At 36.7% G+C, this 27775-nt stretch overlaps 1 protein-coding gene across 6 annotated transcripts; it reads left to right on the forward strand.

Moving 5' to 3' along the window:
- Positions 1-3153: 3153 nt before the first annotated feature.
- LOC5505230 (voltage-dependent L-type calcium channel subunit beta-2) lies at positions 3154-27775 on the forward strand. 6 transcript variants are annotated; one of them, XM_048723638.1, is made up of 14 exons: positions 3154-3444; positions 3600-3659; positions 16279-16389; positions 17101-17223; positions 17391-17458; positions 17532-17600; positions 20092-20174; positions 21284-21441; positions 22104-22184; positions 22306-22364; positions 22639-22751; positions 24192-24343; positions 24527-24622; positions 25420-27775. In XM_048723638.1, the coding sequence occupies exons 1-14, from the start codon at positions 3352-3354 to the stop codon at positions 25615-25617; spliced, it is 1464 nt and encodes a 487-aa protein (XP_048579595.1). In that variant the 5' UTR covers positions 3154-3351; the 3' UTR covers positions 25618-27775. The 6 variants fall into 6 exon arrangements, with proteins under 6 accessions (XP_048579595.1, XP_048579593.1, XP_048579596.1 ...); XM_048723636.1 differs by having other exon boundaries at positions 3156-3444; positions 21281-21441; XM_048723639.1 differs by lacking the exons at positions 3154-3444; positions 3600-3659 and adding an exon at positions 7051-7187 and having other exon boundaries at positions 21281-21441.

The raw sequence follows: 27775 nt of genomic DNA on the forward strand, positions 1-27775 counted from the left end.
GATATCACTATGACCGAGGTTATATCACTATGACCGAGGTAATATCACTATGACCGAGGTTATATCGCTATGACCGAGGTAATATCACTATTACCGAGGTGATATCACTATGACCGAGGTAATATCGCTATGACCGAGGTAATATCACTATTACCGAGGCAATATCACTATGACCGAGGTTATATCACTATGACCGAGGTGATATCACTATGACCGAGGTTATATCACTATGACCGAGGTGATATCACTATGACCGAGGTTATATCACTATGACCGAGGTGATATCACTATGACCGAGGTAATATCACTATGACCGAGGTAATATCACTATGACCGAGGTTATATTGCTATGACCGAGGTAATATCACTATGACCGAGGTTATATCGCTATGACCGAGGTTATATCGCTATGACCGAGGTGATATCACTATGACCGAGGTGATATCACTATGACCAAGGCGATATCACTATGACCGAGGTGATATCACTATGACCAAGGCGATATCACTATGACCGAGGTGATATCACTATGACCGAGGTTATATCACTATGACCGAGGTAATATCACTATGACCGAGGTTATATCGCTATGACCGAGGTTATATCACTATGACCGAGGTAATATCACTATGACCAAGGCAATATCACTATGACCGAGGTAATATCACTATGACCGAGGTGATATCACCATAACCGAGGTGATATCACTATGACCAAGGCAATATCACTATGACCGAGGTGATATCACTATGACCGAGGTGATATCACCATAACCGAGGTGATATTACTATGACCGAGGTGATATCACTATGACCGAGGTGATATCACTATTACCGAGGCAATATCACTATGACCAAGGCAATATCACTATGACCGAGGTGATATCACTATGACCGAGGTGATATCACCATAACCGAGGTGATATCACTATGACCGAGGTAATATCACTATGACCAAGGCAATATCACTATGACCGAGGTGATATCACTATGACCGAGGTGATATCACCATAACCGAGGTGATATCACTATGACCGAGGCAATATCACTATTACCGAGGCAATATCACTATGACCAAGGTAATATCACTATGACCGAGGCAATATCACTATGACCGAGGTGATATCACTATGACCGAGGTGATATCAATATGAGCAAGGCAATATCACTATGACCGAGGCAATATCACTATGATCGAGGTAATATCACAATGACCTAGGCAATATCACTATGACCGAGGTAATATCACTATGACCAAGGTGATATCACTATGACCGAGGTGATATCACTATGACCAAGGTTATATCACTATGACCGAGGTAATATCACTATGACCGAGGTGATATCACTATGACCGAGGTGATATCACCATAACCGAGGTGATATCACTATGACCGAGGTAATATCACTATGACCAAGGCAATATCACTATGACCGAGGTGATATCACTATGACCGAGGTGATATCACCATAACCGAGGTGATATTACTATGACCGAGGCAATATCACTATTACCGAGGCAATATCACTATGACCAAGGTAATATCACTATGACCGAGGCAATATCACTATGACCAAGGTGATATCACTATGACCGAGGTGATATCACTATGACCAAGGTTATATCACTATGACCGAAGTAATATCACTATGACCGAGGTAATATCACTATGACCAAGGTGATATCACTATGACCGAGGTGATATCACTATGACCAAGGTTATATCACTATGACCGAGGTAATATCACTATGACCGAGGTGATATCACTATGACCAAGGTTATATCACTATGACCGAGGTGATATCACTATGACCGAGGTAATATCACTATGACCAAGGCGATATCACTATGACCGAGGTGATATCACTATTACCGAGGCAATATCACTATGACCAAGGCAATATCACTATGACCGAGGCAATATCACTATGACCGAGGTAATATCACTATGACCAAGGTTATATCACTATGACCGAGGTGATATCACTATGACCAAGGCGATATCACTATGACCGAGGTGATATCACTATGACCGAGGTGATATCACTATGACCAAGGTTATATCACTATGACCGAGGTGATATCACTATGACCAAGGCGATATCACTATGACCGAGGTGATATCACTATGACCAAGGCGATATCACTATGACCGAGGTGATATCACTATGACCAAGGTTATATCACTATGACCGAGGTTATATCACTATGACCGAGGTTATATCACTATGACCGAGGTGATATCACTATGACCGAGGTGATATCACTATGATCGAGGTGATATCACTATGACCGAGGTTATATCACTATGACCGAGGTGATATCACTATGACCGAGGTTATATCACTATGACCGAGGTGATATCACTATGATCGAGGTGATATCACTATGACCGAGGTTATATCGCTATGACCGAGGCAATATCACTATGACCGAGGTAATATCACTATGACCGAGGTAATATCAATATGACAGAGGAAATATATCCATATGACCGAAGCATATCACTAATGACCGAGGCAATATCACTAATAACCGATGCAATATCGATATGACAGGAGCAATATCACTAATGACCGAGGCAATATTACTATGATCGAGGCAATATCACTATGATTAAGGCAATAAAATTATGACCAAGGAACTATTACTATGACCAAGGCAATATCATTCCGACCAAGGCAACATAATTATGACCAAGGAAATATCACGAGGCAAAGTCACTATGACCGAGGTAATGTTACAACGACTGAGGCTCGGTTTCCTCATTCTGACAACATCATGTTTTAGCCTTTTCTAAGGCAATTCCCGCACACTCTAAAAGTCAAATGTAATAGCGTAAGAGGCACTTTTTTACCTCAACCCTTCCCCTACTCCCCCGCCACCGATTACACGAACCGACCACACGCATGGAAATTAAACAAGCAATCGCACCTAATTTTCACACACGCACATCTCTAAATCATTCTCTTTCCCGAAGTTGTCCGGCGAGCAAACTAACAAATAGGACAAAAATCAAAGTATCCCAAACTTCGAATTATAAATGGTTATTCCATCGGATTATTGGTGCAGTGCTCGGACCCAGTCCATTTGTGCGCGAAACCAATCAAAAGGCTTGTTGCTTGACTGTGCGTCACATGTTTTATGCAAAACCGAACCATCTGCTGGATAGTGTCTGTGTGGAGGCGATCTCTTAGCATTTTACATTCATATATATATATATAATATAGATTTATATATATATATATATATATTTATAACTATCTATACTGGTGAGATCTTCGGTTTCTTATTCACTAACGGTGGTACGAATCTTTTCAATGGCATGACAATTTTCCGCCGGATCGGCAATGGAGCCAGAGCCAGGCCTGAGCGAGCAAGACATCGAACTGGACTCACTCGAACAGGTTTCCACTGCATCCTCGTTTCATTCGGATATTCAGGTCCGTCTATGATGATGAAGAAATACTGGAATTTATTGTTTATGGGGAGATTGTTTGTTGCGATTGTTGAGGGCGAGCGGTTCTTGTTGGATACTTACTGGAGTGGTTTGTAGGCGAGTCACCGCTAAACGCTAGTTTTTTTGTCGTTCCTCCAGAGACATTACAATGACGGCCGAGAAGCAAGCCGGTTCATCGGCGCGGATGACTTCAACAGGGTATGTTTGAAAAGCTATAGAGGTGCTTTGTCCTGAGGTTTACCGTAAAACATTGGTTGTACTATAGTTAGCGCGAAGGAAGGAGTTTACAAATGTGCAGTGAAGTGTCTCTATGTCGACTGAAAGTCCTTCGTTCGCTTTCTTGCATATTAATACAAGAGCTTTTTAGTGAGTGTTAGGCCCGCAAGAACCAGATAGTTAAAGTTTTGTGTGATTTGAACCTTTTTGATTAATTGTGGGAATTATTATAACGAGGTTTTTGCCTGGTTGTGCTGTAACTTTTGCTTACAAACTCGTTTCGGCTTCGACTGTTTTTTTTTTTGTCTACTGAATGTCGGTCATATTTTCTCTGGGAGACACAGTGTTTATGTTTGGGTGAGAGCTTTTGCTGGTTGTATTCGGTATAAAACTTTTCGCTTCATCTAGAACTATTACCTCTAAACTATAGGGAAAACTATAGGGAATGATTAGATGGTTTCTCTGTCTTCTTTCTATCTAGTCTTCCGAATACAACACTTGGATTTTCTGACTCCAAGAAGTCGAATAGCCGCAAAACAACGAATTACCATACATGTCGCATTGCCATTTTGCTATTTTTCATGCATCACGGTTCCTATTTTAAGCGATTTTACCTTGGCTAAATAGCTCTTCTTTGATTCAAGTCATCCACGACGCCAATAAGCCTAACAATGGAATAAAAACATTTCCAAAGATTTCTCTCACTTTTCACTTTTGAGAAACGTTCTATATAGAACTGCTTTAATAATTCTTCTGAATTTTAATATGGTTTATTCAAATCTTGAACTTCGGGCAGAATTAACAAAATGTATAATCCAATGCTTTATGATATGTCACCTACATCTCTAATGTATTTTTTTTTTTTCAAAAATAAAAGAGCATATATCCCATAGATCGTCATTATCTGTACTGAAATTATTATAATCCTTTATTTTTGGTAACCACCGTAAGTATTTTTGTATATTTTGAATAATACAGATTAAAGGTTTAGTGGTTTGCATAAAATCCACACCATAGTATGCCAAACTGCAAAGCATTAAAAACACCAAAATTCCCTACTGCTTCTCTGGCTATGGATTTTTTGTATAGGTTGGTTCAGATTTCTTACTGTCTAGTGCAGTGATTTATGAATGTATTTTTTTTTTACATAAAACTGTTTCTTCTTAACCGCCATGTGTGTCAAGTAAAGTAACTTGTTCACTTACTAGAAGGTGCTAAATGGAAGTCACTTGACACAAAGGTCAACTTTCTTGTTATACTATACAACTGTGGGTTATGCAATTGCTCAATAAGGCACAGTATCTAGAGTATTAAAAACTATTTTAATAGCGTTACCAACCTGGGAGTCAAGCTCCTTTTGCTAACCTTATTAGTTTGTAATTAACATAAATTACTCATAACAGTATAAATCATTACTGTCAAAATTTTACCTCAACAGTTGTGTGGATCCTTTATTCATCTGATCACCCTTTAAAACACATCTTAAACAATTTGGACCATATATGTAACTATGTCATTTATGGATACCTAGCCTTTTTGCATGGATGGCAATTGACATTATTTTTAGTTCTATAGCCAAATTTTTAATATTGTCAGCTATGCAATTTGTCAGTTGTATTGTCAAAGATAAACCATGTGCTCTATTGCCAAGTTTCTGTTGACCATCGTTTCTTCCATGGCCACACACTCATTTGTCATTTCAACTCATTTTTTTTATTCTTTTTTGTAATTTGTTGACTGTTAGCTAGGATCTGCTTGGATACAGTGCAAATAAAAATATATGTTTTCTGGGAATAGCAATAAATTATACAACCTTACTCATGTATGATAGATGCTGACACTAAAAAAGAATTTGTTCCCTAGTCAACCAGGCAAAATATGTCTTCAATCCATTAAATATAAATATATGTCAACAATCCATTGAATCATAATGGACTAAACTGGCCTAATATGTACAGTATCAATACAGCCACTATTATTATATAGTTTATATTCGATTAGGTTAGCCCAGCTAAAACAGTGCTAATGCCAGCCAGCATAGCTGGAACTACTTCGCTTGATTGACCGCAAGACAGAGGAAATTGGCAAACTACTTTTGGTACATCCCAAGAAGGTTTTCGTCAGCACTACTGGCACTGTTTTAACAACTAAGATAACAATCTAGAGCCATATAACATGTTGGCAATATACTGGTACAGCTGCAAAATCACTGTATTTGATTAGCCGCTTATATGTAGTTACTGTTGTAACTGCAGTGTTTGATACAAATGACTATTTATAGCTGAAATGTATTGATAAATGTTAAAAGGTCAAAGCCAGATGGTGATTGTCTAAGAAAGCTAGACTTGCTATCCATCTATCTTCTGTATATTTTTAACTTTTACAATGGTTTATTTTGATAACACACTTAAACAAATTAAAGTGGAGATGTAAGATGTTTTTCGCTAGTGTAATTAGTTTGCTTAAAAACGCATAGAGAAAACATAAAAACAATGCTGAAGTTACAACCATGTTTGAACATTCATTACATAAAGCTTATTTTTATTTCATTAATAAATTTTCTAATGAATATGAATTCTGCTGTGAATTACAATTTTGTTTTTATATCATTCACACGTATTTTTTTTTTAGATCAGACTATCATTTGAGAATGAACAGTCATTTGATTAAACTATCATCAGATATTAATTTTGATTATTGTTTACCTTTGGTAATAATGTTCCTTAATGTTTGGCTATACAGAAACAGCCATCTGTTTTTGGTTATTATGTTAATAAAGCCCTACTGTACATCTAAGCTTCAGTAATGTCTAGGTAAAGCAAAAGTTTTATTGTTAAAGCAAATCAATAGCACTTTGCTTGACTAGGATTTGTATTTATCAACATTTTTCAACTTTTTATCACAGATAATGTTTTAGGTAATACTGGGTTGTAAATAAACACATTAATTTTTTTAAGCAGGGCTTGAAGTGAATAACATTTAAACAAATATATACCTTAAGATATTATAACATCTATAGCCAGTTTCAGTCTTCTCGCTATTTTTCGTTAACATGCAAATGTGTTCAACTCCTAGTCTGCTGAGCAGCCCTTATGTGAGGTGACCATACCTAGCAGGTTATTCTGTTAACCTGTTTCAGCCTCTGTCAAACATCTGTGAGAAGTTACCATGATTTGGTGTTTAGAAAGTCCTTGAGGCAAATCTCAAACCTGTGATGAAGGCAGTTAGCTCACTAAGGTTAAGTCTAGAAGGTATTTTATCCCCCTTTTCAGCCCAAAACTGCAGCAGTAGTGTGTATGGAGAAACAAAAGGTTTACATGCCTGGCATTCCATAACAAGTCACATGTCTGAATTTGAACACCACATGATAGAAAAAAAACACTACACTGCTGATGAATTAAATGGGTCTTCCTCAGTAACTTTGCCTTTAAATTGATTGGAGGAAAAATGCTAAAGGCATTGAAAAAGGTTTCTCACTTAAACAAAGATGGTAAAAGCAGAGGGCCTGGGGTAAGTGAGTAGTAGTCAATGAATAACAGCTCACTTGGTGCTATAAATCAATGGGACTCTAGAAACAAGGCTTTAACCTTGGCTGCAGTCAGTTTTACTTTGCATAGTGATATCAGAGCACTCTGTTTTTATGTTAAGAATACATTGGTGATTTTACGTTTATTTTATTGTGTATTTTGCAAAGACAGACACCATGTATTGTGTAGCTCTCTTTTGTGATGGTTTAAAAAAAATTTTCAGCGATTATGGGAGACATTCTGTTCCATAAATATATTATTTGAAATTGTGCAAACAAAGGTTTGCTAAAAAAAAGCTTGCTATATTCGTTGTATATACTCTTTTGCTGTGTTATTGCTAGGAAATAATATGGTGGATCAAAAGTGATAATTTTCTAAACACTTGTAAGATTAACTAACCTCAATATATGTCTTTTTTCATCTGTTAAAAAAGACCCTTCTGAATGTAAAAAGATAAATCAATGTGTGATTATCAGCCTTTTAATATTACCAAAAATGGGCTTTACCTTTTTTCTTGGCTTGTGTTTTTCAGATGTAGAAAAGAAATGTATTTATTCATATAGTTTTTACCAAATTTTGACTTGAAAATAAAAGTGACTTTAAGGTCAAGCTTATGCACATCATGCTGATTAATAAGATACATTTCTCATTCCACAACGGTGACAAAAGGAGTGCTTATGCTTTTTTAAAAATAAATTATTATTATTATTATTATTATTATTATTATTATTATCTAGATCCTGGGATACCTAAAAACATAAAAAAAAAATAAAATTTAGGATGTGACATTATCTTTATCAACATGTACTAGCATTTTTTTCCAATATTATCATATGAATAACCATTTGATACTATTATCTCTTTACATTATTATCTCTTTATATTTCCTTCATACTTTTCCCCTTCTTGCTTTAACATAGGTTATTTATATAAAATAGGTTATTTATGCAATTGTCTGTGTCTATATGCTTTTTTCTATGTCTCACTTTCATACAACATGGCATTTGGTTTGTTTGTAGGGCTATAATGCTAGACAACCTGATTTCATTTCCATAAAAAATAGCTATCGCTCGTCTACTTATTTTTTCCCATATGGCAAGATCACTGAAATCCCCCTTCTCCATGTTGTATGTAACAATTTCTGTATTGACTATGCTCAAAGTATATATACTATCACACCAACAGGTGGCTAACTGGTGGTTACTGGTGGCAAACTCTAGCAATAATATCCTACCCTCTCAGCAATTTTTATTCACCCAGGCGGCTTGTAGACTTTTTATGGCATAAATTCAGATTTTATTCTGTTAAATATTTTGCTGTATATTAATGCATATTTTTTTCCAGGTTAAAATCTATGTGATAAGCATTTTCATTATCCCTTTTCCTCGAGTATGCATATGGCTCAGGAACATTTGTCTCAACTATCAGCTTGTATTTATCACTTTTTTTTCAACTAGTGTAGGAACTCTTCAAGGTTTGTTTTAATGTTGTTTGAGTTTCATTAATTATTAATCAGACAAAAGTGTCCTGCCTTTTGCCAACATGCTTGTAGTGCATGCAATTCTTTATATTCTTAAAGAAGATAACCAATATTGTACCCTTTAGCCATTAGGTGCATCACTAGACTTGTTGTATCCATACTCTTCCAGTTATGTGTGATGCGATCGCTATTTCTGTATCACATAACATAGATTGTTTTGCATAGGTAATTATGTGCCTTTGGCTTGCTGCCTAAAAACTAGTAGATGCTACATAGGCTTGTCCAAAGCAAATTACCTCTTTTTCAATTTGTCAGATTTTAACAATTTTTAAGCTACTGGTATTGACCCTTGGTCCTCGTAAGCAATCCTTAGCTGCACTTGTTGTACTTCTTGCAAGTTCTTGGATATTTTGCTGATTCCTAAATCTAACAGTGTAGTTACAAAAATTTGGACATTCATCCAGTTATATCAACATGGTAAGCAAAGCAGTATTTCGTTATATTTCTATATTGCTATGATGGTATTGGATAATATAGAGGGCATATATGCTGCTAACACAGACTCTTAGGACCGCATCTCTCTGTTAGCATTTTACTGGAATCCTTACCTTGCTTACAAACTACAGACTATAACTTCACTAACAGTTGACCACTTAAAACCAGTTAACTTCCTATGTTTAACAGAGAAGCATTAATGTTGTAAGTTTGGGCTTAACATACCATACTACTATAGATATGCAGTCTATTAATTATTGCAGCAAGTTCTCAATACATGAAATTATCTCGGTTTACTTGCATCATATACTTTTATTTATTTTTTAATGTTTCAAGAAAGAACAAAACTATAGCTAGAATCCATCTGACACTAAGTATTGTTGATTTGGCTAAAGTATACTTATAGTTTCCCATGTGAAAGACAAAAATACATGGCTGTAATACACGATTTCTTTATTGCTACAACTGTTTACATACTTCATTTTGATGATTTCTGCATGCCTTGAGTGGGTGTAGCTCAAGTAACGCTTATGGACGATTTCACTAGACAGACAGTGTCCAACCCCCACGATTTCGTTGGCATTTTTCCGATTTTAATTAAACATCTCGAATCCCAATGCAACTACTGCCAGGGTAAGATCCTCTTCCTCTTTTTATAGTGTAGGGGTATTAGTAATAGTAGTTTTAACAGTGTAGAGGTTTTTATTGCAATATTTTCCAACAAAACCTAAGTGCAGACATTATTTTCACCATTTCTGTGATAAACATTGATTATTTAATACTTTTTGTCCTTGATATTTTCATCTTATTTTTTTCAGTGAGCTTAAACACTAGGCAACAACGAAGTAATTTTTAATGAAGTTCTTTAAGTATTTTAGGGGATGGGGGGGGGGGGGAGTTTTGAATTTACTGCTTCACTGCTTTGAATATGATTATACATAATTTCATGAAATTTTGGAAAGGACGGTTGATTAAAGTAACAGTGTAACATAGTATACTACATGTCTAGCCCACACACAAGATCTTATTATATGCTTTGGGGATTTGAGTCCATAGTGATTGTTGAAATGCTTAAATTAAAGTACTTTTTAAAATAGCATTTCAAGTTGAAAGAAGGCATTTCCGTTATTGTTAGACCACATTTATTCCATGAAAATTTGATGCCATGTAATAATGGTCTTTGGCTTTCTCTAGCAAATGATGATTTTTGGCCTGCCGAGAGCCTGATAAGAGATAAAAATTATTTCATTCAGATATTTTTTTATAAAAGAAAGTTTTGATAGCAGAATTTTTATTTTGTTTGTATCAATGGATACTGTTTAAAATTCTGTTTAATGTACATTGTCTTTTGGAAAATATCTTGTGTAATATCATTGAATTACAATGGATTCTTTAAAGAACTATGATAATAAGGAAAAATGGTTGTACAGAATCTTACCATATTTCCATGTTATACCAAGTTTTACATGTTCAGTTGTGATTATCTTTCGCATCACTTGCCTTAATCATTATTTAACACACCATTCCCTAGAGAGAAATCTTGCCATGCATTTTCCACTTGTGCTATGCATCCTGTGAGTTTTTTTTTTCCTTTTTGGTTTATACAATTTCCAAACAATTTAACTCACCTGTGTACTATAAATCTTTGCTCCTGGGTAGCAATTGAAATGACAAGGGTCTTTGAATACTTGCCTATTAGATCTGGTTGGCATGAAATATAGATTACGTGTCAGGCTCTGGGCACTGGTTGGTTCCTTGTAGTTGGTGTAAGCCACAATTGGATTACAGAAGTGAAATATTTACTGCTTTGAGAACTGCTACAATATACCTACCTTCCTATTTGCTTTCCCATTACATTGGCATAAGAAAGTAGAAACTTTTCAATGCATAATAAAGCCATGTATGTATGCTTTATTTAAGGCAGACACCTTGCTTATTAGGCACATGAGTACTCGTATTGTCCTGACTTTTATGGGTATGTAGAGTACTTTTTGTTTTACAAAAAACTCAGCATATTAGATTTTCTAACTGTTAAGAGTCAATTCATTTGCTTAGTATTTAGCTAAAATTTGTCAGGTAAATAGTACACAATGTACCTGTGATGCAGTTTTCTAGGTGCGGAAAAATTTATTTGAAAAAATATAGTAAGCTCATTGCAACAATATGCTTGCCTCTTCTATCTTTTTTTTTTATAGTTTTTTCCTGTTTCATAATAGCGTTTTAGTCCCATGGTTTCACAACAATTCCCCAGGGTTCCCTCCTGTTGGTTTATTACTAAAAGTTGCAGAACCAGAAGAATGGGATAAAATATATTGGAAAAAATACCACAAAATATGTACACTAAAGCAAAGCAATTTAAAGTTTTTTAGGCATGATAGCAGCATTATTGTACAAGTATTGGATTACAGCCTGACCAAGAAAACTGTGAACACCGGAAATATGTATGGAATGTTTGTTCCGACCAATCACTCGCAAGATATTTAAACATTCAACTAGAAACAAGTCTCGCATCTGATTCGTCAGAAGACAATAAACATTCCACTCATATTTTAGGTGTTCCTGGTTTTCTTGGTCGGGCTGTAATAGCCCTTTCCTTGACTTCTATTTGTAGCTATTACTGTAACAGGATATTTCCATTATTTGTCCCTTCAAAATCATGGTAAAGCTTTATATTCCTATACAGAATGTCATAGCTAGACTCAACCCATGTCATAGCTAGACTGAACTAAGAGAGACTACCCATTTGGAAATCCTTTTTTCTCTTTAAAGTCCAAGAGTTTTATTTTTCTTGTCATCAGAGATTCACTTGCATATCCCTGTCTGATAATATTAGTTTATTTTTTCATAATGGCTGACTTTAAAACTATAACACTTCACCCCAGAATATTTGTTTTGGTTAAGATAAGTCTTCTTTTGATCCCAACATCTGTTATCATTTAGTGAAAAACCAGCACTGTACTCAAAACTTGTACAATAACTGTTTGTCCATCACAGTTATATTGGTTTGATAGCAGATATTTAAAACAAGCAATTAGAATCCAACAAATAAACATCACAAATAGACATTGAACCAAGTAGAATAATTTTTTTATTAAAGAAAACAATATTCACTAAGAAGAGATAACAAAATCCTATAATGATCTTTTGTGGTAACTCTCAATTTAAATTCACAGTATGATAGTTTCTATTGGCAGCAAAGTTTTCTCTTACGGTCCATTATTTGACAAACCTAAGAGTTTTTAATTAAGGTTAATTTGGAAAGCAAATGTATAACAGGTCTTATGTCCATATTTGGGAGCAGGGGAATATGTCAAACATGACATCATAGTCAAGGTGTCGCAAGCTCCTCCCAATCAATACTCAAGTGTGACCATGAGTTGGTTGTGGGATTAAGCCCATTGGTGGACCATGGTGAACCTCTCTGAGAACTTTGCTCGAGTTCAAAAATGTGAAAATTCCACTTTACTGGTCTTGAATAAGCTTAGGATGGATGAGAATTATACGTATGGTTATAACGACATTTGGGACCAGTGGGATAGCTACTTGGATGACCATCTGCTTGTGAGTACTGTGTAGAATTATTTCTAACACCTTGATTCGGTTTCCTTTATTGATTCAACTGCAGCTCATTGATTGCTGCTTTGAGAGTGTTTCAGTTCAATCGTGCCAGCTTAATAAGTGTCTTTTGCCACAAACATCCAAAATACCACCATAAACAGACTCTTTTTAAGTAGCCATTTTATGTATTTATTTACAGAATTCTTGGTGTTTACTAATTAATGATGTGCTTGCTTTATGTTTTTAAAGTCTTATCTGTTTGCTATATATATGTTCATATACACTCTTATCTTTTGTTGCCTAATTAAATTCACATTTCTGCACACTTTGAATTTATTTGCCAGTCTAAGAAACACTTATTTCAATTCTCAAAATATCAACCTTTGATATTATTATTATTATTTCATTCTAAAGGTTTATTAAGCCAGTACCTTGGTGCCACAATTTATTTGTAAAGCGTTTCGAGATCTCCTTCACTAAATTAGTAATATGTATCTTCCATAATAATAATTTTGAATTCTGGTATTAACTTGCTATCCCTAGCTTTTTTGTTGTATGTTTGTTATTAATAATAGCATCTGTTTTCCTCTTATACTCTATGAACTATGATCATTGCAAATTTGAGTCTGCTCTCAGAAACCCATTTTAATCAATTTTTCATAACCTTCTAGATTTCTGCATCTTAATAAGGTTTTTATGCATCAAATTTTTGTGCTGATAGAATTTCTATAGCTTAGTTAAATCAGGCCAAGAATTCAAATAAGAAAAATATTTTGATTTCCTTGGCCACCCAAACAAGATGCACGGTTCTCATTGTATCCAAATTCCTGTGTTTAAATGAGTTTTCTTGCTGTACCTATATAGCCAGGAACAGGCATGTGTTTGTCTTGTTTTTATTTGCTTTGATTTGCCAATACAATTGTGGCTGTTTTGTTCTGTTGATAAGTGGTTTTTGCTTAAGGTTTTGTGATCTTTTATGTGTGTAGTTCGAATGCTATTTGATGGATGAAAAATTATTGATACATACATGGTGGACTCCCATTATAACTTATTCGAATATCACTCGTTTTGGTCTCTCTGTGGTTGCATCAAGCCAGACCTTGTAAAAGGAATCTTTATCCAATTTGCATAATAGTGTTCAATTAATGCATAAGAAGATTCTAGTAGCTTCAGAGTAATTGTAATACCCATGGATTTTTTTGCTAATAGCCAGTTATTTAGTTCTTCTTAACCTTTGGAAAGATACATTTTGCCTTGCTCTACATATCTAAAGTGATATTATTTCAAAGAAATAAGAGATCAACAAAATGCATCTATATAACAGGGTAAGTCAAAATTTAGCTAATTGTGATAACCACCAACAATCATGCTTTTTGTCAACCAGTATCTGGTTTCTAAACTCTTGAAATTTCCTTACTGTTTTTTTTCTAAAAATAAGGAGAAACGTTTATCTTAATGCAGAAAAGCTGAGTCACTAAAAGTAGTCTATTTACATTAGCTGATAGTTCAATCTTGATCTTGTGTTTGCTGTTGAAAATTACAAGAGGGCTGGTTTGGTAAATTCAAGTGCTTTTTTTACTGATTTAGTGTAACTAAATCTGTAACTAAATAAAATAAGTTATTCGTAGATTTGTACTGTGATGCAAAACTTTGGGCTATCACACAGTCTTATCTCCTTAAACATGATATGATGGCTGTCAGATAAACAAATGACTATTTTTTTTCAGGCGCTTTTATTGCAGTGAAAGTGTGCCCTCATTTCTAGCAGTTATCATCAGGCTAACATTATGTTTTAGATATGATTTATGCTTTTATTTTGCTGAATTAGTCGAGTTTTTGGGCAAACATACTATAAAGCTTAAAAAATGATTTCAAATACAGCTTTTCCTTTTATTAAGGCTTATAATTGCTTCATTATTTGGAATTACTTCTCTTCTAATTTAAGATCTAAATGAATATTGTATGTGATTTTTTCTCTGTATCTTGTTTTCTTGCTTTCATATAATTACAAATGTGCATGAATATGAATTTTTGAATAAGTGATTTTTGTGTTGATGTCTGTTTAAGTATATACATATGTATTATGAATTGGAACAATAATTTTTAGATAGAAAAAATTTAAATGTACTGGCATTGAGTCTGGGTATCCTCATTAAAATCTTAAAAGTTTCACATGATTTACTGTTAAACTATTAATTAGATGTATCTGTCCCAGTTCTTCCATAGTTCTCCCATCCCCACCAATAGCATCTAGAATCTCTCAGTTTTTAGAACCTTTATGACCCATTTTTTCTCTGGCAATACAAACACTGTTCATGAGGGAATGTTTAGTATAGCCTACAAAACGTCACTCTTCAAATGACTGCTTCAGATAAATATAGATTACTGGTAAGAGCAGGATTTCTGCAAATTACCCAATTAGTAAATCTATATTCAGTGCCTTATTTTATGATTCAGGTTACACGATTTACCATATCATAGCTAAATTTTTATTTAGCACATATTTTTCCTTTAACATATGTAGACAAGTCTTGTGCAATAATTTTTTCTAGGTGGCTTTTATTCTCTCAGACATTCTTAACCATACTGTATAATGAGTGTTTTGTTCAAGGTTGTCTTTCACTCCACTATGTGATAGCCTTGAATTTTGTTTTTAGTTCTTTTTAATCCTGTGATCATGATTGCAGTTCTTGAACTTCAGTTAACCTAAGAAATAAGTGCTTCATGTATTTTCATTTTTTCATTTATGTGTGATGCAAAATGTTGAATTTATTTTTTTATTTTTTTGCTATCAGTTAATATATTTTGCAGCTGATCCTATATTTCTGAAATATTTCATGTTTTTTTATTTTGTTCCTGTGTTTGTCCCCATTTTATTAATATTATTTGTCTTGATAGAAAATGATACACAATCGCTTGGATATCTATTCTTGTTTCATTTTATAAGTGCAGTTTTTCAATGATTATTATTTGAATTTGTCACACAATATGTCTATTTATTGTGCTGCAGGAAAAAAAATATGAATATGATATTTTCAAGGCCTATCCCTGATGTAGTTTTAATAAGAAAATAGACATAAAGCAGAACCCAGCCTACTGCAACACACAGATAACTTGATGTTCCTGGCTGCAAACTTGAATTGTTAACTTTTGTTTTGTTTTCCCAGGCCCCATTCTGTTTCCTTGAGCTTTGTCATCTTTTTTGGGATTTTGTTTGTTTATGATAATTATTTCAATAATAAATGGTCATCATGCCAGATATATTTTTCTGATTTCTGAGAATCTAAGAGTAGTGCTGCTAATATAGTGCTTCCCTTCCCTAGAGTTTGAGTAAACAGCTGTTGATGGTTTATTTCTGTCATTTCAAGTCAGAGACTTAATTATTGATTAATGTAATGACCTGCATCTCTCTATACCTCAGGGGTACAGACCCCTAAGCTTTTGATAAAAAATTACCAAGCAAATGACAGATTTTATGACAAAACATTATCATAGACTGCTACCTATCATAGACTTCTCATTACATTTGTAATCTCTATAGGATTCTGACCCTGCATACCGAGCATCAGACACTAGTAGCATCGAAGAGGATAGGGAGACGTCACGACGAGAGCTTGAGAGACGAGCTTGGGATGCACTCCAAGCTGCCCGGGTGAGTAAGAAAAGAAAAATTGTCTCGGTTACTATAAGTTTGTAGGCGGGGGGCTATGGACGCCATCAAAATTTTTGGAGGAAATTTTAGCTTCTATTGACTACTGTATATACAGTAGAATATATTATGGTTCTTATTGGGAAGCAACTACACCCAAAATCCAACTCACAAGCTTGTGGTAGCAACTTGTGGTGCCTTAGACAAGTTTTTTACAGTTCTACCTGTTTTTTTTTAAGGTGATTTTAATGTCCATTTTCAGTCTGTAGATTCTTAAATGTGTTATGTAGGTGTTATGTGTAATATGCTTCTTTGGTGTGCATGCTGTACCATATTTGCCTTTGCATAGATCACACACTTTGTCATCTTATACACTCATTGGTGTTGCAACATAGATACTAACAAACAAACAAACAAAAGTTTTTGGGGTTGTACCATCCTTGTAGGTAAACATTCACAAAATGTCAGACACATGGATTCTTGAGGGTAACCTTATTTTAAATAGGATGTATAACCACTGCTTGCCATAACACATGGATTCCTAAGTGCAGCATAAGTTGATTCAGGTGTATACCAACAAGTCTTAAACTTGATAGTAGTTGAGGTGTGCGGAGGTTCGTATCTAAAAGCTAGTTTTTGAAGCAGGTTACATAGGTTGTTTGGTTGCATGTAACTAAAACTTTTTGTTCACTTGATGTGGTTGTTTGGTTGCAGTCCAAGCCAGTAGCTTTTGCTGTTCGAACCAATCTGCGCTATGATGGCAGTGAAGATGATGACTCACCTGTCCATGGTGCTGCAGTTTCGTTTGAGGCCAAAGACTTCCTTCATGTAAAAGAGGTAAGTGGATAACTCTGCAAATCAGGAATACTTGTAGTGACCTATTTTCCATGGTCTGTCTATGGTCTCCATGCCTTTCCACATGAGATTTACAGTGGAACAATTGATTTCACAAGGGTTTGTATTTTGCACAAGCACAACTCCAAACAAACTGCCTTTTTTTCCAGAAATTCAACGACGACTGGTGGATAGGAAGAGTTGTAAAAGAAGGCTGTGACATTGGTTTTATTCCAACGTATGTATTGCTTCCCAGCTATCCCCACCCGATCTCCACTGACTCTGATAAACACTGTTTTTGTTACATGTAGGCCAAGCAAGCTGAAGTCTTTACAGCAAATTGGGGGCACCGCAAGTGGACGTGGAATGCGGAATTCCAAGTGAGTGCCCTTGTAATTCATAGCTAGCGTATGGTATCTGTTGGTGCTGTAAATACTAACCATCACACTGTGGGGTTTGTTGGGTGCACCTTTAAAAAGTGTGCTTCAGTATACATGCTTAAGCTGGTATGGTTAAATCCTCTAATGAAATGATAACATTAGGCATCTTGGTTCAGGCTTGACTTTTCAGTTAGCCAACCTCTTGCCCTCTATAAACACTTTAAAACTATCATCTTTTATAACAGACTCCTCGAGGCTATTCTAGAGAACTCTCCTTTTATGGAGCTGCCGTTCTGAACAACATTTTCATCAAGACTTGGTTTTCAAAATGCCCTTAATTGTTAGTAACATCAGTTTTTATCTATAATACTCCCACTTTGCACTGGTAATCTTCCGCTAACAAGCTGATAAGACTACGTACTGTATCCAGTGAAGTAATAATGTGGCAAATACTATATGCTCTATAAAATATCTGTGTCAATCTTAAACCAGACTCTTGACAAACGCATCTGAATTTCTTGCTAAACATCTTGACCGTCGTAATAAGCTGGTTCTAGAGTCTGATTGATTCGCTTTGTTAGGTCCTAGCTGAAATGACAAGACTGTTTACCCTGCTTCTGTCTTTGCATCCTTTACGGTCAGTCTGTCGGCGCTTGCCATTTTCTAATATTGTCTTATTTTTTTCTCTTCATTGTTGCATGGGGTGTTGACAGTGCATGCTTTTTCTTGCAAAAGCTTTGCATGCTTTGATGACAATATACATTCAAGTCCCTAAAATAACAATAAGAAGCAGAAGACAACTTAAATTTTAAATTTAAAAATATGTTCCACCGTTTGTATGTTTGTTTTTGTGTATGACTGTCCTCCCATCTATTTTTGAGATATGGCAGTCTGTTTGTAAAACCATCTGTCCTACCCATCTAGTCTTGTATCTTCTGTCTGTCTAAATGTGTGTCTGTCGGTCCATAAGTTGTCTGTCATTCCAACGATCAAGTCGTGCGTCTATCTGCCTATGAGTCTTCTGTCTTTCCATCCATCCAGTTTTGTGTCTATACTTTTACCCAAACGTGTGTCTGTCTCTAACCTCTAGTCCCCTATCGTACACCTTCAGCTTTATCAGGTTTTCATTCTTCTCATGCTATTCAGGGAAATGAAATCTCCTATCAAGTTCTGTTTATTTTTTATTTAATCGACCTGTTTTTATCACAAAGAAGCCTTGCGTTAATAATTTTTATGGCAGCTCACTGTTCAGCTCATTACCAGTCATTACTGTTCTTTGTTATATCTTGAATGCCTACTCATTGTTAGCTATTGTAGCATAAGCATCAGTAGCCAAGTAGTTTGGTTGTAAAAGCTAGTATGTACAGTAAACAGGCATCAAGTATCTCTACTCTAGGCAGAAGACTGCATCCTTGTAGGATAGGTTTAGTCTTGCCCAGGTTGCACCTGAGTGGCATCTGAGTTGTGCCCGAGTTGCGCCTGAGTTGCATCACCTAACAAGAGGGATGCAATTCCCTCAGTGCTTTAAGCATGGCCAAGCTATTTTTGCTGCTTAGAATAATTATGTGTTATCTTGTGTGTGTGCTTGCATGTACATATATTTTTATTGTGATTTTTGTTTTGTGATTTTTGTTAGTGAACTGAATGATTAGGGTCAGTACGCAGCTCTTACAAGCTGCAATTTGATTGGGCAAATGAACAATATCCGCACCTCGACACAAAGAACGAGAAGAATAGAGACAAAAGAACTCCTTTGTAGAATGAAGATAATAGAAGACAAAGCAGCTGCGTACTTACTCAATGATTACTGTAAAAGCTCTAAGAAGCTCTGGGGGGGGGGGGGGGGTATTTCTTTTCAGTGTCCCGAAAAGGAGGGGGCTTTATAGAGAAAGGGAAACTTATTTCAAAATCTTTATCATATTTCAACCCCTACAACGGACTCTCGGCTAAAAAAAATAGTGCATATCACACCTGTTTCTACAATAACAAAGTTTATGTCCATTTTTTAAGCCAAGCGAGAATCACTTGTATGTTTAGAAAAGTTGTTTTCATTTATAAGTGCTTCTCAGGAAAGGGTCTTAATGCTGAGAGAAGGGGGGTTTATTTAATTCTTTTTTTCTTAAGAGGGGGGAGTGGCTTATTGGAGAGTGGGGTTTAAAAGAGTTGTGGAGGGGAGGGGTGGGGGAGAGCTTAATAGAGCTTTTATTGTCCTGTCATTTCACTATCTAAATAAAATGCACTAAAACAGTGTCTATATTCCAAAGCATGAGAATATTCGGAAACATTCATCGTTTTGCATTCTTTTTATTTGTCATTGAATATTTATTTAATTTTCAAATCAGCAAGTATGTATGCACTATGCTGCTATATATTTATTTTATTTTTTAATTTTAAAAGCCTATTTGTTTTAGGCTTTTATCTGGGTTGTTTCGTACTAAATAGTAGGTTTGAGACACTTTCCTGACATGCGGTTTCCCATTTGATTCCTCAGACGGGACGTTTTTCAGTTTGATATGGTAAACCAAGCGCAGTCTCCCACAAATACCTCGCCTTCTCGACACTCGTCCACTTCAGGTAACTTGAGATCCTGCAAACTGTTCCTTGTATGGTTCATTTGTTTTGTTTGAAACATAAAAATGGTTACTGTTTTCTGATATTGTGTGCCCTAAATCATTTCTGTTTTCTGACCTTTGAATCTAAAATCATTCCTAATTTTTCATCCTGGCAGTAATTCCTTGCCTTTGAATTTAACAACATTCTAGTTTCCTGTCCTGTTGATCCAAAAAAATCAGAATTAATCCAGTTCCCTGAGCTTATGAACTTTAAAATCGTTCCTCTTTGCAATAGCTCTCCGGCCCGGACACAATGAATTTCAGTCAAATTCTTATATTAACTTATGAGACTTTGGTACATGTGGGAGACTTAAATTCAAATGAAATGAGAAACTGTCAATAATTTTCACAACGGTTCATGGTTTTCAATATAATATTGCATATTTATTTAAAAAGGCATTGACATTTTAAAGTTCAACTGTTTATAGACATTTAAAAGCCTGCAATAAACACTGCCTCCAGACATGCGCAGTACCATGACGTCTCCCCTCGAATCTTCACCCAATCCTGTTCCCTGCCCCTGTTACTGACTTTTCGTTCTTAAATCCTTTTTTTTTTATTGTCCTCCTTCGTTCTTATTCTCCTGACCTGTTGTCTTTCCTCAAAGTGTCTACTGGCATGTAAGCCTCTTTAATTCCTGATGATTGAGCATGTAATCCTCGTATTTTGACAATCCTTGTATCTTGAAACCTAAAGACACTCCGTTGTTGAGTTGAATGCATAGAAGGCGCCTTAGGCAGCCACTAGACATTTTATGTCTGACCACAAAACACAGCTCTTAATTCGAAATTGTTGGGTTTTTTTAGGAAGCAAAACTCTTTTTTTTGTTATTTAATAACATTCCCGAAGAAAAGTTGTGCTTTTGAAATGTTTGCGAAATCTTATTCTCCTAGAAGATAACTTTTCCACCAAATCGTAAAATTTAAGCCTCGCAAAATACATGCCAACCGTTTTTTTTTCTCGCGAAACTAAGTGCACGCGAAATATAGTGCCAATGCCTTGCCAGTCTCGATACCTTAAGACGTCCCGTATTGTTCCTCGATTTTGACTGAGATTACTGCCTCGCAGTAGATGCTGAGAACGGAGTTGAATACGATGACGACCAGCAGAGTCCAACAAGTCCGACCAACAAGACCCTACCTCGCTCAGCGTCAGGAACCACCGTCTCGTCCCAGCCTGGCACGGCCACCGGCACACAGGGGAAGCCCAAGAAAGGCTTATTCAAAAAGGTATCATGCAGGGGCTCTGTTAGCCGCCATTTTGTCTTCGTAACAATAATACCAAGTGAGAGATTGCATCTCCATCGCCTGATTTGGGGAAGTTATTTTGAAATTTTTGACTGACTTTTGTATATTGATTGTCAAAGTTTGTTTTAGATGGTTATTTCGAAATTTCTTAACATAATTTGTCTTTCAATATGGAATTAAAACAATAACACAGGTGTGACTGACTAGCCTCTAATCGGAGAGGGGCTTAGTTCTTTGGAGATACCGAAATTCAAGGTCACTATACTTAATCGGTGTTATCCTTGAGTTTGGTCAACCTTGGAGGTGACCCACCATACCTTAGAGGCCGATCACGCATTTTACGCTCTCGTACAATACAGAGGAAACGAAAATATACGTTTTTATCGGCTAGACTACGTGTTACTGACTTTTAATCAAATACCTTTAGTGACTATAATACTTTTAATTAAATACCTTTAGCAAAGTACAATACTTTAAACTTGATTGGCTTTTTTTATGGTCTCTTCTAGATGTAAACAATAACAAAAAAAGTTGCATCATTGACACTTTCTAGTTACTACTATTTACAAACTTTTCACTCGCCTGCGTCGGTCAAGGAGATACATGTGGTGACTGTATTTGATTGACATTTATTTGATTGACAGCAAGAGCAGCTCCCGCCTTATGACGTCGTCCCTTCTATGCGTCCAATCGTACTTGTCGGCCCTTCGCTCAAAGGATACGAGGTAACTGACGCTCTTTTACGGCTACTTAGCCTATTCCTGAATGTTACCCACCCATTGTTTTCTCTTATTTTCTCGTATTACTTTTGTACTGATCCTCTTATACGCAAATTGTTTGCTATAGGTCACCGATATGATGCAAAAAGCTTTATTGGACTTTATGAAGCATCGATTTTCGGGAAGGTAAGTGGACCTTTTTTGTGCCCATCGGGTATTACTTGTATTATTAGTTATATCTAAAGTGAAATACTGGATGCACACGTACAACCGCAGGAATTTCTCGTCCCTTGAGCACTCTCACCTAATGCCATGTCATACAACTTATGTTCTCATTCTGTTGGTCAGGGTTTATTCCATGTCGTATAAAAATTCAACTAAAACGCTCTAATATTGTTGAGCAGGGTTTATTCCATGTCGTATATTAATTCAACCAATACGCTCTAATATTGCTGGGCAGGGTTTTGATAGCCCGTGTCACGTCGGATATTAGCCTGGCTAAACGGACGAACATGTCGAACCCCGGAAAGCAGACAATTATGGAGCGAACCAAAAACAAGAACACTGGCTTAGGTAAGAATCAGCTTTGATCTGGCTTAGAAAATAAATTATCCTTCTGTTCACGTTAACAAGGTTAACTAAAGGTTTTTTTGTTGTTGTTGTTTGCATGCTTTCTTCTTGTTTTTAGTTTGTTTTGTTTTTTCTTCATATTTAATTTTTAACTTTTTAAACTTCTTTCCGTCCCCCCTTTTTCCCTTCCGGAGTCATCAAAAGCGTGGTGCTGGACTCTGGAATTGTGTGACTGAGAGTTGCGTTATTTAGAGTCGTGTGACTGAGGGCCCGTTCACAAGAACTCCGGCTCGGGTTAGCATGTTAAAAATCGAGCCCAAGTTGTCCCTAGGGCCAGGGTCGACACGCTTTGTAGCCGCCCCTTGTTGATGGAATTGAAACAAAATGGGTCGAAACGCATGCGCGTTATTCAGAGTTGTGTGACTCAGAGCTGCGTTATTCAGAGTTGTGTGATTTAGAGCTGCGTTATTCAGAGTTGTGTGACTCAAAGCTGCGTTATTCAGAGTTGTGTGACACAGAGCTGCACTATTCTATGACTCAGAGCTGCGTTATTCATGGACACGGCAAATTGTCCTGGTAACAGTGCGTGCATGGTTTCTTTTTCTAGGATCTGACGCACCCCGGTGTGCCTTTTTAATCAACATTCCCTTTATCGATCTTAGATGCTTGGACACCAAAGTCCATTTCCTAGCAACGAGTGGTTTGTTTAGAAGGAATAGAATATTCTAGAATTCTTCTCTTTGTGACGTAATTTGGGTAATGACAACTTAAGCGCTGTTTATTTATTACCATGCTCTACTAATACAAATAGTTCAGAACAGAAAACAATTTGCGCTTTCTTAATGACATTGCACTAGAGGCCTCGTATCTGTTGTTTTTTCGTCTAAAATGATATCAAAACAACTTTCCAAGAATAGAAATGTTCTATAGACCCAGGCTTAAAATTAATTGATCAGTCTCTAATTCCATAGATAAAAATATCTTTTTTTACTGAGCGTATTTCATATCCGTTTTCATCACTAGTAGTTTAAGGCCGTGAAGTCTTATAAATCGATGAGATTGTTTAAAAAGGTTGATTATCCTAAGCCACGCAGGGCTAACGAGACGTGGCTAGCGGAAAATATTCCCCTAAAATGCGCATGTCTAACACCGCAAGTGTCCAGCGTCACTGGACTGGTTACTAGTAACGTCAAATGGCTCGTTCTACAGATTTCCATAGAAGTTGTTGTATAAGCTTTAGTGTAGCACGCCGAGTGAACATTATATCAACGTAAACTAAACTCAGCTTATCAGTAAACCTGAGTAAATAAACGAGATTTTATATCAAGATGGTGGGCCATAGCAAGTCCCCAATGTACACAGTGTTCTGAACACACAGGCTACCCAAACAAGACTAAGCTCAATACTACATATTGCACGTCTAATTGTTTTATTGCGTAACAGCCGAGGTACAGCAGGAGATTGAACGCATCTTTGAGCTCGCACGTGGTTTGAACCTTGTCGTGCTGGACTGCGAAACAGTAAACCACCCAACGCAACTGGCGAAAACGTCACTTGCTCCTATGATTGTCTACATCAAAATCGCCGCGCCCAAGGTACGCCAAGAGGGGGGGGGGGGGGTGGTCAAATAAGTTAAATGTCGCAGAGGGGGGCTGGTCAAAATAGTCTACGGTGTCTTACGATGGCTCATGATGACATGTGCTCTATCTTGCATTATAATGCTCCACTTAATTATATGCAAACTATGGCTTATGACACTTGCTGTGGATTGTTTGCAGGTACTTCAGCGGCTAATAAAGACTCGAGGCAAATCCCAGTCAAGAAACCTGAGCATACAGCTTGTTGCCGCCGAGAAACTAGCGCAATGTAGCGAGGTAAATTATCTAGACTTTTTTTCTCTTGTTGTTTTTGCCATTGTTGATATTGTTGCTGTTGTTCATGATGATGATGATGATGATGATGATGATGATGATGATGATGATGATGATGATGATGATGATGATGATGATGATGATGATGATGATGATGATGATGATGATGATGATGATGATGATGATGATGATGATGATGATGTTGGAACAGAATTTGTTACTGCTGCTGTGGTGGCTGCTACTGTCGCTACTGCTGTTTTTTATTGCAGCTGACGGTATTTAGTTGTTGTTGATGAGGCTGATGATGACGACGATGACTAGGACGAGAACGGTGATGGTGATGACGATGACGAAGATGATAATGAGAGGGAGAAGGATGACGACGATGATGATGATTTTGACGATGACTTTGATGATGATGATGATGATGATGATGATGATGATGATGATGATGATGATGATGATGATGATGATGATTTTGATGATGATGATGATGATGATGATGATGATGATTTTGATGATGATTTTGATGATGATGATGATTTTGATGATGATGATTTTGATGATGATGATGATGATTTTGATGATGATTTTGATGATGATGATGATTTTGATGATGATGATGATTTTGATGATGCTGATGATTTTGATGATGATGATTTTGATGGCAATGTTGATGATGATAATAATGTTGATGATGATAATAATGTTGATGATGATAATAATGTTGATGATGATAATAATGTTGATGATGATAATAATGTTGATGATGACAATAATGTTGTAATGCTCTTTTTCAGGATATGTACGACCTTGTTCTTGAGGAAACACAATTGGACGATGCTTGTGAACATTTAGGTGAATTTCTGGAAAGTTATTGGCGGGCGACTCACCCGCCCAACCAACCTGGTAGTAGACCGCCGAACGTGCAACCATCCAACTCGACTCCGCAGTACAATGTAATCGAAGGAGGGGAACGGCCGAGTGTCTACCTGTAATCGCCCTCTCGACTTTTAACGGGGCATTTTTATGAAAACCCTAGATGGCCTGGATTGACGGCCAGCATAATCAAATCTACAGAAGCCTTAGATACAAGACCTTTCGGCTGTGTGTGGCCGCTTGTGCTTTTTATAACGCACCATAGCCACTTTGAGCCATAAGATAAAGAAATCATTCATTGTTCATATGACACCGATCGGCATTGAGGTAAACCTACAGCGGTACGGATAAAGGACAGTTGAACACGGAATTATGGCTTTTCACTGAATTTGCGGTCTTGAGGAAGCCTGCAGACCGGGGAGAGAGAGCTCTCTGGGTTGCTTTAATATGGCTTCCCTGAACTGTTTCTACTATACACGAAGTGCTTAAAGGGCTATCAGTCCTTTATGTTAAGGAGTTAAATGTGGCCTGCGCAAGATTAGATTGAGGGACAGGCAAGCCGGTTTGCTTATAACCAAAGAGCAGCATGGAGCCACGCCCATGGAGGTTAAGCGCTAGTGCTGTCTTAATTCGCATTCACAACCATGTACCCATTCACTTTGAAGAAATAATCATTAGTATATCATCACCAGCGAGGCGCACAGTGCGTTCTATAGTCACGACGCAACAGACGACTTTTTTTTACAAAATTCCACGGTGACCACGGTAGCACAAAACACACTATCCACTTCGCCTCCCTAGCGCGGACACACAGATGTAGATTTAAAGTCGATATATAATTACGAGCCGCTGTAGTAACAGTTGTTTTATATTTTTAAGCCTTGATAGTAAATATGAATTAAAGCGGCAGTCTCAGCGGTAGTTACATTGAATTAAAAAGATATATATTAGAATTTCGGGGCCCCAATTTGGGAGACTCTAGTTTACGATAAGACTTGGACACTGGAAGATATTTAAAAGCCACCGCTGGGGACAACGTGCTGCAGCTCGTCCAATCAGCAATGCAGACAGATAGTGAGATTGTCACGTGCCGCTGCTCGTCCAATCAACATTCGCCTTATATCAATTCGGAATTGTAGTTTGCGCGTAGCAGCGCACACGCACTGGGCTTTTTGAAATTTTGCGATATTATGCGATTTAAGAATAGATTTAATTCTGACAGAAAATATATAAAGAAGGAACCCTGTCTGACGAAGTGAGCTTTTAATTTGCGGTTTCATAGAATGTTGCCTATTGCAAGACCAGGTTGTGCGAGCTTCATAGCAAGTTGCCTATTGCAAGACCAGGTTGTGTGAGCTTCATAGCAAGTTGCCTATTGCAAGACCAGATTGTGCAAGCTTAATAGCAAGTTGCTATCGCAAGACCAGATTGTGCAAGCTTCATAGCAAGTTGCGGATTGCAAGACCAGGTTGTGTGATCCTAGAGCTGCAATTGGTGCAAAAGTGTATCACGATATTTTACTGGTTTTATATACGTTCGCAACAGTATTTCTAAATTGATCCTAATAATTGAACTATGTGTGATTTGCATTTTCTCTTTAATAATTTGCTTTATCCTAGAATGAGGTCTGCAAAAGAAACTATAATGATATAGAATCGCATAAAAAAATCCCGCGGGTCGGTACGGGTGTGAGATAGAAAGCCCGCGGGACGGTACGGGTACAAGATAGAACGCTTGCGGGATCGGAAGATTATCGTGTTTTTAATGTTTCCTATGCACTACCCCATCCAAGGAAGTTATCGGGCAAATTATTATTTGTAGCAGCTAAAACGGCTCCCGTTTACTTAACAAATTAATTGATGTGATTCTTGGTCATGTAGCTTAGATGACTTTACTGCGCGATGACGGTTTCAAGGGCGGGTAGATGTCACCGGCGATATCTGCTTGACAAACCTCGGCATATTCGAGAACCCAGTTTTCCCCTTTGCCATCTCTGATGAAAAATAATGCCTGCGGAGGGGGAGGGGGAAGATTGGTTATAAACTGTATTGCTGAGGGCGAAATCATTGTCTTACTCGTAGTTTCAGTAGAACCTGAATATACTCCTTCCATTTAGCTGTGGGTATAGCTGAGACTTGTTTCGGTTGTATATCTAAGTGCGTAGAATTTTGTATGCTCTATTTTCTAGGCAGTCAATGCAAGTGTTTCCAAGGCGTTTGCTTGCATACTGCCTGCACTTATATTATTGATTTGTAAATAAAGTCTGTCAACATTGAA

Source organism: Nematostella vectensis, chromosome 2, assembly GCF_932526225.1.
Source record: "Nematostella vectensis chromosome 2, jaNemVect1.1, whole genome shotgun sequence".
NCBI lineage: Eukaryota > Metazoa > Cnidaria > Anthozoa > Actiniaria > Edwardsiidae > Nematostella > Nematostella vectensis.

Bases quoted from the DNA above. Each gene is read 5' to 3' on its own strand.
- LOC5505230 (XM_048723636.1), top strand. From the start codon at position 3,352: ATGGAGCCAGAGCCAGGCCTGAGCGAGCAAGACATCGAACTGGACTCA. The intron at 3,660-16,278 runs GTATGTTTGAAA...TAATCTCTATAG, and splicing joins GCGCGGATGACTTCAACAGG to GATTCTGACCCTGCATACCG. The intron at 16,390-17,100 runs GTGAGTAAGAAA...GTTTGGTTGCAG, and splicing joins ATGCACTCCAAGCTGCCCGG to TCCAAGCCAGTAGCTTTTGC.